The 16,751-nt window shown below is 36.6% G+C and overlaps 1 protein-coding gene across 2 annotated transcripts in view; it reads right to left on the bottom strand.

The window, feature by feature from the left end:
- Positions 1-4,383: 4,383 nt before the first annotated feature.
- LOC135474730 (rho guanine nucleotide exchange factor 26-like) overlaps positions 4,384-16,751 on the bottom strand; it is a 46,144-nt gene continuing 33,776 nt past the window's right edge. For both annotated transcript variants that reach the window (XM_064754300.1, XM_064754299.1), the window contains exons 12-20: positions 16,345-16,523; positions 15,534-15,686; positions 14,247-14,451; positions 13,786-13,875; positions 13,143-13,309; positions 12,087-12,275; positions 11,397-11,476; positions 10,100-10,204; positions 4,384-9,895 (exon numbers count right to left, since the gene is read on the bottom strand). In XM_064754300.1, coding sequence (XP_064610370.1) covers positions 9,732-9,895; positions 10,100-10,204; positions 11,397-11,476; positions 12,087-12,275; positions 13,143-13,309; positions 13,786-13,875; positions 14,247-14,451; positions 15,534-15,686; positions 16,345-16,523 — 1,332 coding nt within the window. In that variant the 3' untranslated portion in view covers positions 4,384-9,731. The remainder of the gene's footprint in view (positions 9,896-10,099; positions 10,205-11,396; positions 11,477-12,086; positions 12,276-13,142; positions 13,310-13,785; positions 13,876-14,246; positions 14,452-15,533; positions 15,687-16,344; positions 16,524-16,751) is intronic.

Here is a 16,751-nt window from a genome sequence, read left to right on the forward strand (position 1 = left end):
AAATGAAGAATTATTGGAGAACATGTACGCTATCCTAATTATAGCCTATACCTTTGTTTCCTTTAGGTAATATCTCATACGGGCATTTCTTATAGACTGTTGCGCATGACGTTTTTTAAGCGAACCAGTATATCAGTTGCACCGCCCCAACATGCAAATGAGGCCCTGGGCGACGTAAAAGCATGGCCCAGAAACCTGGATTGTTCCAATGTTTTTCATAATTTTATTGCACGGAGTTTAAACAAACTCGTTCCACGATGTCACAGGAGATAGATGTTTGTGCAGGCATTGCAGCCAATACATATTCATCTGCCCCCCCCCCCTCCAAAGACTATAATAAAAGGCTTGTATGCTTTTCCGAACTACATTCTGCGCTTCAACGTGCTCGGTTTGATCTCTGAATTTTTGCCTTCTCTCGGGAAAAAGAAGCCAGGGAACAGCTCCACTAAAAACCTAGGTGAGAATAGTTAAGTAGGCCATTTTACTTCACAAAAATTAGCCAAAAGAACTTTTGGAGAGTTGGGGGATTTTGGTCAGGTATTCATTATTACGTATACAGTATAAAACATTGTCTACTTTTTATGCATGTCAAGCAATGGAAGACAATCTCAAAACTACAACAGATATTTATAGGAAACGTCACAAAAATCTCAAAAATGTTTTTCCTGAAAGTTTCCGACCAAATCATCTACTTTATTTTTAGAGAAATTTAACAGTGTTTTCTGATTTTTAGTGGTTGGTTTTATACTTTTATCGATGCATTCTATATTTTATTATTTGTCAACAAAAACTCTGGAAACAGTTATTTATAAGAATGATACTCTGTCTGAAATTTTTTTAAAACCCCACCTTTTTGCAATATGCTTATTTAGCTTTTGCTTTATTTCTAAATGCGTATATCGCGTAGTACCAGGCTAAATAACTTAGATTCATGCACCAAAATATTGTGTTTTTAAAGACAAAATCTTGGTGAAGGCTAGAGCTTTAAAAATTGTGAAAATAATGCACTAGTAATGCATTTGTATTTTGTATTTTTTGCAAATAACATTTAACATAAATATCCATATCAGTTAATGCAGAAAGAAAATATGTCATAAATGATGGTTTTAACAATCCCGACCAAACTCTAACGACCTTGTTTTACTATCCGCAAAATCCAAATTCCAGAGACACTGTTAGTTTTTATATACTAGAATTGTTTCCCTGAGGTTTGCGAACACGAGTCAAAATGATACTTTCCAGGAGCGGTGTCATTGATAAAGTTAAAAAAAAAAAAAAAAATATTCAAAGATTTTTCAACACAGAGCAAATACGCCGTTCAGCAGAAAGCATTTTTAGTTCGGAATAAAAAATAATTAAGTAAGTAGTCCATATGCGCCAGTCTGAGTAATTCATTGGTTACTGTAATTTATTCATGTCTTACAGAATGAGTTCGAATGATGCCACAATGATGACGGAGAGTGGCGAAATTAAGGTCCCCTCCGAAACTCCTTTGTCAGACGAAGGACCCAACGGCTCAGACGAAAAGAAAGATCATGATAAGCCGGAAAGCGAGACCACCAAGCCGCGCAGACAAAACATGTGATACGAGCTAAAAGACAAATGAAAAACTGTTTGCCGAAGTATCCATGAATTTTTACGTTGAAATGAATGATTTGCCGTGCCTGTTTCTGCCGTGTTTTGAATATTTCTGATTATTTCCAATCCACAACTACAACACTACAGTGTTTTTTTGACACAATTTGTACCGTTTTTTATGGTTGAATATATTATCTCAGTTCACTAAGCATACATGCTTCAAGGAACCAAACCATGTTTTCACTTATTGTCAAACTGACCCCATCTTCTTTTTCAGTTCTTTTTTCTTCAAGTTTCCGTCTATTAGATAAGGCTTACTTTGTGATAATGCATATACATAGCAAATTTCATTCCCTGAGGTACTCTCTATTATTTCTTAGCTAGTTTGTACTGTCAGTTTACAAGAAAGAGGGAATCATTTCTTTCTTTATAAATTAAAACATGATTTCGACATAATATGGGATTTTGATCCAACACTGATTCCCCGACAAGAAAGTCGCCCAACGGCTACTGACAAAAGAATTTACATGGAATAATTACATCATGCCTAAAACTGGAAAAGTGAAAGTGAAAGCCATTTCCCTCACCTTTGTCTGTTTTTGAGTTACCGACATCTTGTAATCGTATGATGAAAATTGATAGGTATGGTTTAGGCTCCATATGCAACTGTTATCCCTAAATTTATTGGTGCCCAAATCGGTCTTGTCTTGTTTTCGGAGATGTGTGTAAAATAAAGATTCTAAATTCTAAAAGTGTTATTATGTTTTAATTCTCCTGCATACATATGATCCGTTTCATCAGCGGAAGTCATCAAGCAAATGGTAAATAATGCTATAATGCTTGACAGTTATTATATTAACGACATATATTTATTTATAAACAATAATGAACATTGCATCATGACAAAACTAACAGAGCTTAAGATTTGGTTGTGTAAAGGCTCACTCACACCTACATTTACGACTAGTTAAGACTTGCGATCGAAAACATCGCGGGAATAATTGGATATCTTGGATTAACCGTACGACATGTCTTGGGTGGTTTTGGCGAATTTCAGTGAATGTGAAGATATCGTCAGCGATTCCAGGTCCAGATGAAGACTGGTTGCATGCCACACAATCAATGAACTGTGTCCAAATAGGCCATATGTATATGGTGATTAGGCCACGGAAGCATCATGGTCGTGGGTAGTGGTAGTTATGGCCGGCCTTCAGCAATCATCAGACACCAACAGACAAATGACAGACACCATGCCTGTTTTTGCCATGCCATCCAGTATTGCTTGCATTGTAGCGTACGTGGAACAGAATGATATATGTGCCCCTATAAACTTCGGTCAGCGGGTGCTGATCATTTTTTAATTTACACGACAATCTACATATAAATATTTCTTAGAAATAGAGCGTCAGCAATCTTTGCCTAGAGGCCAACATCGCAGTAACGTACACTTTGTAACAATGCCAGCTTGGTTTACTTGGCAGGGTATAATGGCATTTTCTGGAATGCCGAGCAAGCGTGACAAAACGTCTGACCTCTGGTTTGTGACCATTTATTAATTGTATGTATAATTAAGTATGGTTGGCAGTTTTATGAGGTACTTTTGAGTAATATGACGACGACCGTGCGTGGCCATTAGTTCCGCATGTACAAGTTCTTCAGGACTGCTGTCAAAACCGGCGAGATTCCATAAGTGCTCGTTTGTTTGATTGATGTTTTACGCCGTACTCAAAAATACTTCATTTACACGACGCAGTACACTGTAAATGAATTGCTATAACAGAGAATACATTCTTTGTAATTCTATACGATGTATTATGGTTCATAGCAGAAACATTCACATGCACATTCCTGCACATGATGTAATAGGGTCCTCGTCTATGGTCTGTTCCATGTAAACCAGAGACCAGGACGAAAGATGGCAACCGTCCAGAGATATGACTGCAAAGCCACACAGACGAATATCTCATGTTCATGGGTCTACACTGACACCAGACATAGATTGGTGAAAATCGCCACACCTCGCCAGGTGTATGAGAGAGCCTGGGTTGAAATCGCAAAAACCTCACCAGGTACAACGACCTCACAGATCCGGGGTGAAAATCGCCACACCTTTTTAAATGTGACAGATCCAGGCTGAAAATCGACAAAATTTTGTCAGGTATCTGACAGTCCAGTGTGAATCTGAAAAAATATCTGTGATATTTTAAGTGATAAGATTTATGGCTGGAGGAGACCTTGATGAAAAATCGGATCTCATCTAGTATATGAGGATTCCATGAACTAAAAATGTAGCCAGTCTATGGAGAGGTGGAAAACTATAGAAATGAAAAAGGCTTGCAGCAATATTTATTGGAAGTTTACATCTACTGCAAATGATAATATATGTAAATAAGGTTTTACAAAATTACACTCCAGTTATATTAACAAAACTTATTATTAAAAACTCCAATGATTTGTAAGACTGTAGAAAACGATGTGTATAAAACATGAGCGTACATGGCATGCACCTTAACAATTCAGTTCTGTCAAATAATTATACAGATGATATAACAAATGAGAACTTGGAAAGATATGATAATACAAAATGTGACAAGTACACAGCTGAAATTCTGGTAACGAGAATTCAATGAGGACCAAAAGAAAACATTGACAATGCAGGTAAATACATGCATATAAATCAAACAAAACACTAAAACTGGTTAACCGGATATATATTAAACAACTTCTTACACTGCCACACTTACTAAAGTGTCGCGGTGAAAGTTAGCCACTTATACAAACACACACACACATTATATATATATATATCAGCAATTTATGCTAGCAACCAAAAGTCATAACAACGACTGATACCTGTAAAAGTTGTGTCTGTAACTTTCACCTATTTTCTGTTAAAAACACTTTGGTGAGTGTTGCAACCTATGAAATTGCTCAATATATAGGCCTATCTAGTTGGCTCGATTTATTGTTTTTTTGTTAATGTACATGTACTATACCTGGATGGCCCAACGTATTCATTCCTACATGTACAAGCATGAAGCTTCATAGAAATGCTCTTCCCTTATGGATGAAAACCATACAACACAACACAAATAGTAAAACATTAAATCTGGTCCAATCAGAATAACGATAAAGGATACATATTTACAATCAAGCAGATTATGTCTTTCCGTAGTGATGAATTTTTGAAAGGATATTGTGGAGTGCAGAATCTAATCCTGTCCAAGAAAAGAGATCAGAACCAAGTTTAACAAGCAAGCTGGTCACCAATCTCAACAATGTGATAGTTTTGTATAGACTATTAGATTTTATCAACAGCAAATCACAGACTTGAACAACGGTCATGGTTGTAGTTAATAAACAACTTGAACATATTACAAACAATTTTCCACAAAAACACTTGTCCACAAAATTACACAGTTTAGCTACATGTAAATACTTGAGATGCTGATGCAAATATTGATAAATCAGGTAGTGGAAACAAGAGCTATTTGTTCCTATACCTTGATGCTAGGACTTTCCTCTCTTCCCGCATCACATCATTAACAAGTGTTATTCTACTTATCATTACAGCCACATGCACTATAATGCCGTATGAGAAGAATGAAAGATCCTTGCCAAAGAAGCCAGGAGCTAAATTATAAAAGTCCACAGCCACATCAGGCCATCACAAGACGGATACATACATGTAGAGTGCCACCCGGACGCGGCTCCAAACTCCAATGCAAAATGTAGTATTGACCCATTTATGTACGTTAGACAGACTCAACATGGACATACATACAGTACATTTAGTCCCAATTAATTGAAGAATTAAACCCTTGGTCAAGTAGGAAACCAGACTCAACATGGACATACATACAGTACATTTAGTCCCAATTAATTGAAGAATTAAACCCTTGGTCAAGTAGGAAACCAAAACTTAATTACCCTAATTCTTCAACCTTTCCATCTGCATCTGCAACCAATATTTTATTATTCTATTTAATGTATTTAGAGAAACAAGTCACAGTTTTATGAAGCTTGTGACACAAAGAAATTTTTAGCATTTTTTCATGATAACTGTATGCATAAATTCAACTGAAAAGTGCTTTAGTGGCTGAAAGATTGAAGAGAGACATACATCCTAGCAATAGTATTTTAATTTTCTGACTTTGTTTATAGCTTCTTGATAAAAGTAGATAGTTGTGTGGCCCAAGTTTCATAAAACCAGCAAATTTAAATTTCACTCATTTCTATATTCAAACATAAAAACAAAGTACATGTAAAAGAAGTGAGTAAAACACAATATGACAAAAAGAAAATACCCCAGCAACAATCAATATTGTAAGTTTGTTGACGCTATGAGATAATATGAAGATAACATGGCATAACAAAACAAGAAAAACACTACACAAATTTAACTGCTACACGTATATGTATGTAAAATAATACACATTGTGAAAAGCTGATATAACATCAGGTTGGCATGAAATTTATGAGACATTTAGTTTGCAAACACATTACAAAATATCCTTGATGAAGGAAGTATTTTATCATAAACTAAACTTAAAAACAAAAAAAAAACCAAGACAAAAATAGAGACATTACACTCTGGAACATACAAAAAAATAAAGCTGATAATAAAATACAGCTGACAAGCAAGCAGTCATTGTATTAAATGCCCAGCCTGGGGTACTCTGATATAGTGTTTGTTACATATCATAAAATGTCTAACCTCTTTGTCTCTTATAAGTTTTCATAACATGGCTCTGATGAAAATCTACATCATAGCTGTCTTAACTGTAACAGTAGTTAGCATAGGCGAAAATCATTGTTTTTCACCTTTATCATATTTCAGATTTTCATTTCACAAACATGTGTTGTATAAATCTCAAATTTCAAGGTGTGATGAATCAAAGTCCATCAAAATGTACATTCTAATTTAACAGATTTTTATATCAGATATCACACTGTACATGTATCCACAGTAACATATCAACTGTACAGATATATATATATATATAAGCTTACAGATTTGTTCACTGCGCATTTACAATATAAAAATATAAATGTTCTTGCGTATGAAAGGATACATAAATTTATATGAATACTATCTGCTTGATAACATTAATACCCTTCATAATCTGCTTCTTTTAACATCAACTTATTAAGCATATAAAAAAGCACAATTTTATCCGTAATTAACTCACTGGAATGCCCGCTCCATATTTCAATGAAACAAAGTAATGATTCTGTTTTTATGTAACTAATGGATAAAGTGTTGGCCCCCTTACATGGACAATACCCAGATATTCCCCCAAAATGGAAAAACACCTGGATTTTACCAAGATGTAGGTGTAATAAAAAGTATCATTTGTTTGTTGCTGGTTGATAGAATGGTCTTAAGAAAACAATTCCCCAAATCAAATGACAATGTATATCTGAGCTGACATCTTATTTTTCAAGAATCATATTCACAGATTTTGAAATATCAAGGATTCTTCAAGTCAGCCATTTCCTATTTTGAGTAAATATACACATCTGCTTCATGCGGAGTGCTATGAAGTTCCAGCTCACTGTCAATGAACCGTCACACAATATGTAGGTCTATGCTACCACATCAGTTAGTCAGTAATTTTGATGGCACTTGTGAGTAGATGTGTCTTGACTCTGATATGCATCTTGTGGGACAGTAAAAAACAAAAACACTCCTCCTTCTTTCATGCATGAGCATTTAATTTAGATGTGTTGTTGCATGGCTATCCTTACTTTTCTCAGATTATACTGACCTTAAATGGTAGATTTATCGCATTAATTGACAAGCTCTCTTTTAAAAGACAGATATGTCTTTATTATAGGATTTTGATTGGTCCCCAAACAAAAAGTGCATCCCTACACTTTAACACATTTACATCTGTGTCAATAATGTAACGTGTTAAATACCATTGTAAGCAATATGCCATTATGACAACAACAACAACACTACTCTTAAAAAACACTAAACAAAGAATGTGAAGATCACAACATGTTGATTCTTGGTTGTTTACAAAACAGCAATCACAATTTCAACAGTTACAGAGGGCCCACAAATATAAACACTGTACCTCCTCCTCGCTCCCCACCACCATCAAGTTGTGTGACTATCACCAAAAAACTGGCAGACTTTCCCTACCTACATGTACATTGTACATCTAGCCATTATATGTGTTTTTCTGGTTGTAACATGTTGTAAACAGGTCAAAATTGTAACTTTTACATCATGCCTTTATACAGATAACAACTTGTCACGTTGACAATGTACAAACACCTGTGTGATGTGGGCTCACAAAAACAGTTTAACTATATCTCAAAATTGGCCTACATATACATCCGAGGTTCTCCAACTCACTTGAGACAGATGACAAAACAATGGAGGACTTGGGTTAATGCCAGAATCATATGTACCTGACATCTTCACCCAGCAGGTCTCATCTTATGATGAATTCAAAATTCTCCTGTAAGGTATGTAAACAATTCTACGTATTTTAGTAAAACTGAGATTTGAAAACTGGAAGTCAATACCTGTTCAGGTTTCAGAGCAAACTAGTTTACCTCTGTCCTCATTGTGGTTTAAAACCACAGGAATTCTAAAGAGAATAATAAACACATTCTCCGTATTGAAACACCAGTAGCAACATATTTGTCTCCCCTGGCTGTATGCAGACAACATGTAATCACGGCTTCACACCAAAGAATAAACTTGTCCATGTACATTGTGAACGAAACACCAGATATGCGTATCAGGACATAAATGCCAGAGTTCACAACCTTTAAGCTAAACATGTTACAAAATATCATTTTTACCAGACATTTGTAGCCTATGATATATTTTGCAAATACATTAGATGTATAAAGTGAACACTTGTAACAATATTTCATGAATATATTGTTTAACAGCATATATTTTCTCATTTCAATGAAATAAGCCTATAGCAGTGATTTTTTGGTTTTAACAAGCCAATATATATCAGGTGGGCTTAAAAAAAGGGCTGTACTTTGATGCTGCATTGTTCCATGATCCTTTCAAACTTTAGACATTCAAATGGCATGATTTTATTAATATACTGACCAATTTTCAAGGTCATAACTTGGGTAGTCTGTACTCAGGATTAAAATGAAAACATAGCCTCAAAAAATGCACGTTACGGTGACCCAAATTGACCCAAAAACCTGTCAGGTGTCTTGAGTAGAGCACGCGCTGCACCTGTGTGACACACATTAATCAAGTGTTGTTTGGAGAAATTGTCTGGCTTTAGTGTCCGAGAAACCCTTCTACCAGATAGGCACAAGTTTTGCTGAATCAAGATGGTTTTCTCTGCGGAGGACAAGGAATTGATCACCTTTTGAAGTAAAACAAGATAGAACATCATTTTGAAATGTCCGCAATATGCGTTTTAGACACTATTTTGATTTTGGTCCCATGAACAGAAATCTTAAAGGATCAAGTTGAAATTTGGTTTGTATCCTAAGGACATAATGGCTTTTGAGTGTGTAAATTCTTATGATGTAAGAGGATTTCGGAGATATTGAGTGTCAAACTACAGCCCATTTTTTTATGCCCACTCAATATATATGGCATTAAACAGAAAAACTTATTTTATTTTTAAGAAAAGTGACATACCCACATGATGTACATGTACATCCGTCAAATCACATGAGGACCAAGTTTGTATTCCAAGTGGAGATAACTCCATTGCATTATGCAGACACACAAGATGATGAATAGCATTACTGAATTTAGAGCGACCATTCCTCAAGAAAACTGTAACAAATTAACAAAATTCGTTGCTTTTAGAGAAAGCCATAGTCTTTCATTAAACAACAAACACATTATTTTAATAACTCAGCACCAAAATCAGGGAATGTACACATTCTTGTACACATGTTGTAGGATTCTTGATATGGCAGCAGATACAGTGTAGTTATGAGTGGAAACCAAAATATCCTGAAATTCAGTTTTAATTCCGCAAACCTTTCTAGGCATAACAGAAGATTTTGGCCACCATTCAAGAGCTGAGCTTCACTTATCTTAAAAGGTTGTGAAGAGAATCATGATGCCTTCATGACACAGAATCAAGCCTTCTCTCCCAATGTCAGCAATCATCAATAATTGCTTTTGTTTAACAACCCACTCAGCTGATCTTTCCAGTAACAGAAAAATCCTTGGATGCCACCAGGAGTCGATACCGAAGACGTAAATTGCGAGCTCGGACATGAGAACTAAGAATTTCCTCGACGTATGACTTTGGGAACCATCCTCGCACCCCGTCACGTATCCTCTCTCCTTCGTACCAACCTACATCACGACAAAGAGCAAGAAGTGTTAACATGTGACAGGTGGAACTCGCCAAAATTTTACATCTAAACTGACTAGATGATTAAGAAATCAAATCAAGCCCCAATAGAAGAAACAAGCAATTTCCGGCAATTTTGGTTTGTTATTTTCATGGCATGCTTAACGAGAAACGTAAAGTATACACATGTTTAGCTATATAATTACCGTCGGCCATTTTGCGGAAGACGTTGACCACATCTGCTTCTTCCAAGTCAAGCTCATCAGGCTGAGTGGCAATGTACCTGTGAACAGCTTGGACCTGTGGACAGTCTGAAACAACACAGAAACCATAACTGTCATCATCATCACCATCATCATAATCATCATCATGGAGGCAATCACAGACATGTACACCTCTATTTATACAGCTGCATTGTGAACTATAGTGTAAGTGATACCTGAAATCCTTTAGCTTTGTATTATCATCATCATCGTCATGGAAGCAATCACAGACATGTACACTTCTGTCTATACAGCTGCATTGTGATCTATAGTGTAAGTGGTACCTGGAATCCTTTAGCTTTGTATTATCATCATCATCGTCATGGAGGCAATCACAGACATGTACACTTCTGTTTATACAGCTGCATTGTGAACTGTAGTGTAAGTGGTACCTGGAATCCTTTACCTTAGTACAATTCAATGTTGCATTCATTTACAAGATTGAATTCTAATGACTGACAGGTCTTTAAGTCTTACTCAATACTATTTATTTGATTAGCTTGACTGGTGTTTTACGCCTTACTCAAGAATATTTCACTTTTATACGACGGCGTCCATCATTATGGTGGGAGGAAATCAGACCTGGGGGGAAATCCACGACCATCCACAGGTTGCTGCCAGACCTTGCTGACCTGGTCTTGAATTCACAATGACTGCACTGGCGAGAGGCTCCTGGGTGATTGCGCGGTACTGGTGTGCTAACCCCCTTGGCTATGAAGGTCCCTACTCCATACTAGGACATATGTTAAATGTCTGTTTTTGTTTGGACGAAAAAGCAACATAGAGCAATGATCAACTGATTACCTGTATCAAATACAGCTTCAGATGAAAGGTAAAACCACTTGTAGCAGGACATGAAATCATGACTGCATCAGTTAACAGCCAGTGAAGTGATCAGTCTAAAAAATCTCAGGTGGTAAGCTACAGCCCTTGTGCTGTACATATTTCAATAAAAACCTGTCAATCAATGGATGAACTTTCACATGAAATTTGCTTTTAAACAGTCACTTGTGGGAGAATATTTTTTTCATCAGATTGTCTGTCACTCAAAAGCATAGTCAGAGATTAGTTCACTTGAACTTTAAAAGCCTGACTGCAGAGAATACACATGTATGTGTTGTATGTATGCTTTGGGTTCAGCTTCTCCCAACTTCAAGGCGGACCTTAGGCCACCGAAGTCGTCTCCCTGACTGCAAGGAAGTTGGGTTAATGTCATTCGGCCGTATGTATGTCAACTCACCCCACTCTTCATAGATTCGCTCATTCTCAGACACATGCGCTTTTGGGGTCACAGCCTCCATCCACCGCGTGCGATCACTCCTAAACATCACAACCAATCACAGACAAAATAATACACCATAATGAAACAGGCAACTGTCACAGAATCCAAGAAAGAAATGCACCATTTTAATTACTCCTTGTTAAACTGAGAAGCATATGAAGGCCACAAATGTCAACATTACAGGCATAAAGAAGTCATCAATAGTTGTTAAGTCTACTAATTTCTGATTTTAAGATTTGTTTTTACAATCCTTCAGAGTGAAAGACTGATCAAGATTTAACTTCACATTTTCCTTGACTTTAGAAGTGTAAACAAGGACAAGCAAGTTATTGCTTGTGTACCCTATTCCTTTTAATTTATTGGATAGATATTAGTAGTGCTAAAAGCAAAGAATTACATTCCTCTCCAAGTTGATTTGGAAAAGTAAAGAAATGAACATGTTATTCATTACATGGACTAACCATGTGAAAAGAAAGAAACTAAATATCTCTGATACGATTGCATGTACAATTGCATGGCTAAAAACAGCACACCAGGTGTCTAAAAACTTAGATGAACTAGGGTACTCCACACAGTCCTTGACCTTAGAACTGTACGCCAGGATAAACAAGTCATCGCCTGTATAACTGTTTCAGACTAGAGACTTACGGAGAATTACATGACAGTATTAGCTCCACTTGTTTTCCCTCATGGTTCTCCAGCATCACCATCAGGAACAGGTTCTTACAGCCACTGGGTGCTCCGTTAGGCAACAGGGGGAAATTCTCCGGGCTCTGTATCACTTCACAATGAACTGAATTACGCTTCGTACAGTCTATCACAGAAAACAAGTTGTCCCTGTCAAGCAAGAAATCATCACCATCACGCATCAAAACAACACATCAGATCAGGACTGTTCTAAATATTTATCTCTTCTGATGATGACAAATAAAACTACGCAGAAATATTTCACTACATATTAAAAAATGTCATCTTTTTGTACCATTGCTTAATTGGAACAAAAGGATGGAGAGGTCGTCTGTGAACTTCGCACCCACATGTACATAAGTAGATGTACGTAGCAAACCTTAACACACTTAGCCCAGACCAATACACAGAGACACCGATTCAAACTCACTGTTCAAATCCAGTGCTTTTTATGAATTCTATTTTTGATTGGTGTTTTTGACTAACCTTATCATCACCAATGCTTTTCAACTGAGGACCTTTGTTTATTTATTTATTTGATTGGCGTTTTACGACATACTCAAGAATATATCACTTTTACAGCTGCGGCCACATTATAGCAGGAGGAAATCGAGCTGAGCGAGGGGGAAACCCATGACAATCCACAAGGATCTTTGCTTTAATTTAATAAAAGAAGCTGTCTTGTATGGCATTTCAAGCAAATATTGATTTGCTGCTTTCATATAAATTGAGAAAAGGAAATTTAAGAAGAGTCTTGATTACATAAACATAACTTATGAGACATCACACTGTTTTTTACATGCACTTGAATTTGCTATCACATGGGTCTTGTAACTGGGGCTGGTTGTTCAAAAGTGTATTTAAAGTTAAGTCTTGCATCTTAATACCACTCTTGGGTACTACAAAACTAATGGCACTTAAGTGCCGATAAATGTTAATAATAGGCTTAAGTGCCAATAGACTTTTGAACAATCAGGCCCTGGACACATCTGTCCACTTAAGGGAGGCAACTCTTACCCCTTTCGTTTGGTCACCAGCAGCAAGTCATTTAACAGGAACAGATATAAGGACTGTTTGCTGGGCCTGTTTTTACCAAATGGTCGCTTACTACTGGAGTCGGTAACGATTCTGGTTAGCTCGCCTTCCTTCACTAAATGTCGAGATGCTGAGACAATGGGAACTTTCTGCATAACAGATAAAACAAGTTATGACTGTAAATATTCAATACACGAAAAAATGACAACCTGCTCAAAACTCTGTATCTTACATAATAATTCATGGCATACATTGTAAAAAAAAATATGCATGTAACTGGTTTTATTGTTTTATGTTCTTCATAATGTCTTTCACAATGTTATACTCCTTACAGCGAATGCGCTGCTCTCCTTTGCTCGCTTTACATCACTACCACCACAAGCAAATTTTGTACAGAAATCATGAATGCCAAGGTCACTGGGGTCACAGTGATGAGGAAGGAATATTTTTACTAAAGTATAAATGCATGCAAAACATAACTCTAATTAACAAATTTATTGCTCATCTAATGGTATCAATGATGTAAATGCAAGTGTAGAGGGCAGCGTGTGCTGTGAAGAGAAGCCGATGTCAAAAAAGGGACAATTTTCTACTGTCAGTCAAGTAACATTACACAGAAATTTACCTTGATCTTGAAATCAAGCTGTTTTTCAATCATGCACAACTGTTCTGTCTGTTCCATCCTCTTAGCACCTTCATTACATTTCTTCACCAGCTGCAAATAGAGAGCACACATTAAAAAAAAAATAAAAAGCACTATTAATTCAGTTGATTGGTTTTTTACGCGAAACCCAAGCCCATCCACAGGTTACAAAGAAAAAAGAAAAAGCACTAAAGTAACCAACACAAGATGCTGACTTTCTACCTATCAGCAGAAAGAGATAACTTTTGAGAAAATGGGAAAATTTCCATAATCCTTGAGAAAAAATTTGAGTGGGATTTGCACACAAGTTTTGGTAATTCTTTGTCCCCAAACAATGTCCTGGAAAACAGTTTTGGCTCAAGCCAAAAACATTTAACCAGATTTGTAATGGTTTTTGTACAACAGGAGGAATGAGGCAGTGTGTTTTTGACAGCAATTGTCACCTTGTTGAGAGCATCCTGAGCCTGAAGGGCCTCTTTGTGGTTCTCATGGCTCTGGTCTCTATGGCGACAGACTCCATCCATCAACAGTGGGAGCCGAGTGATTCTCTGCATGGGTAGGAGGAAGAAGGATGCCATGGGCAGACCCTGTACCTCAGGCAGACCCTGCAGACGGATCAGGGCCTCCTTGAATGAAGGGTTGTTCTTCCTAAAACAGCAAACATTTATTTACCTGAGGTTTAATGGCCATATTCAGGAATTTTTCACTTGCATGTATGTAATGACAGTCAGCTTTGTAGGTGGTAAAACACCAGAGCGCCTGGTGTAAAAGTACACTCTTTCGGCAAGTTTCCCACATGTGATGCATATCCAACAAACATAAGGCATATCCCATGAGTGTAGACAAGTGATCTCAAACAAACATGACAAAGATCAGTCATACCGCATGAGTGTAGACAAGTGATCTCAAACAAACATGACAAAGATCAGTCATACCGCATGAGTGTAGACAAGTGATCTCAAACAAACATGACAAAGATCAGTCATACTGCATGAGTGTAGACAAGTGATCTCAAACGAACATGACAAACATACGTCTTATCCCATGAGTGTAGACAAGTGATCTCAAACAAACATGAAAAACTAATGCATACTGGTACGCCATCAGTGTTAAATGAACTCTTATAGGCACTTAATAATACAACCTAATGAGAACAGGCAGAATTGGATAATCCAAAAATTTCCAGTCCTAGGAAATATGGCAGATTATTACTTCATTAATAAATACATATTGTCCAAGAAGTAATTTTACAACAGATCAATGCTGACAGAAGATATGACCACTTTATCAAACATGTATTACACACCATACACACTTTTCAATTAAAACCCGTCCCCTGGCTCTTCTGAAGCAGTGCTCTCATTAGCCAAGTAATCTTTGTTGACTCATTTATTTGCTCGACTCTTTGAGCTGAAGAGATTGTGGGTAAATGAAACTGGTGCCAGGAGTAAACCTGGACCATTCATCAGGTACAGCTTTCATTTTGACCTCAATGTCCACGTGGTTTGTCAGGAACGCATAAACCACGACTAGAGTTCCAATTCAAACCAGAAGTGTTACCTGTCTCATATGAATAGTGCCAAAAGTAAAGTAAAATCACTTTCATACAGTATACTAAATACAGATCTACCTTGCTGAAATCCTGTTACTAATTTACAAGTGTACACAAAAAAAATTTACAATCAAAATCATGACAGCTTTTGCCCCTTTTCTAACTGATGTGTACTCACAAGAGATCTGAGTAGGTCCTGTCCTGATACGTCTTGTTTGAGCAGTATTTCACATAGCAGTCAAAGTTTTCATTGGCATGCTTGATGATGATATCACTAATGTCAGATATCAGAACGTTTTCATTCCATCTAGCTTCCAGATCAGCCAAAAACCTGCAGAATCAACACCAGTGGAATTTGTGATTTATTAGCAACAGTTAGCCATTTCTGGAGGCTCTGAACACCAAAAAAGGTAGGTTACTTTAGCCAACAAACATGTAATACAGTAACTTCAACTCTTACATCCCCTTACAATGTTGACTTTAAGATAAACATATTTGCACTTACCCTATAAAATTACCATAAATTTCATCCATGACTAACTTGCATATGAATGTAGTCAGTTATTTCACTATATGCACTTATATGTTTTTCTTAAATTTAATAGACTAGTAAAACATCCAAGAAAAAAAAACAAAAACCTAAATACATATGTAATCATAGTGAATTAGGACAATATCATGGTTTACCATTAAAACTGATTTTATGTAACATAATTCATTTAAATGAAAAGATACACATCCATATTGATAGCATGTATTTATTTATGAGATTGGTGTATTACAATGTACTGAAGATACACTGGGAATGGAAGCCAGCACGTCATATTAGTTATATATCTAAATGACTAATATAGATTAGTGGTAATTTAATACGATGAGGCAGATCAGTATATATAAACACTACATAAAAAGAAATCGCTGTGAATCAATTACTACTGAACACCTAAGTGTTCTCTAATCCACTGATAATATCAAACACCTAAACTCACTTTTCGCTAGCGTCTCGGACGGCTCCAATATTAGAGAAGAGAAGGTGTTTCTGCTGTTTGGTGAGGACGGCTTTCTCCGAGATTTCTCCACACAGCTCAGGGGACATGACAAATGTGTTGATGAGCACGTTCAAACTCTTGAAGTAGGAAGCTTCAGAAGTGATGATTTCAAACATGGCCTATAGGACATAGAGAACAAGAGAATAGAGAATCATAACCTGTGTGTACTCATTGTTCTCTGTGTTAACTCTCTATAAGCATACATGTGTCTTAACCTTCAACAAGAATATCTTGACCTCAAGCTGTGTCTAGATTAACCCTCAACAAGCATATCTTAACCTCAAGCTCTGTATAGATTAACCCTCAACAAGCATATCTTAACCTCAAGCTCTGTATAGACCTCCTAA

The sequence above is a fragment of the Liolophura sinensis genome, chromosome 9 (assembly GCF_032854445.1).
Source record: "Liolophura sinensis isolate JHLJ2023 chromosome 9, CUHK_Ljap_v2, whole genome shotgun sequence".
Taxonomy (NCBI): domain Eukaryota; kingdom Metazoa; phylum Mollusca; class Polyplacophora; order Chitonida; family Chitonidae; genus Liolophura; species Liolophura sinensis.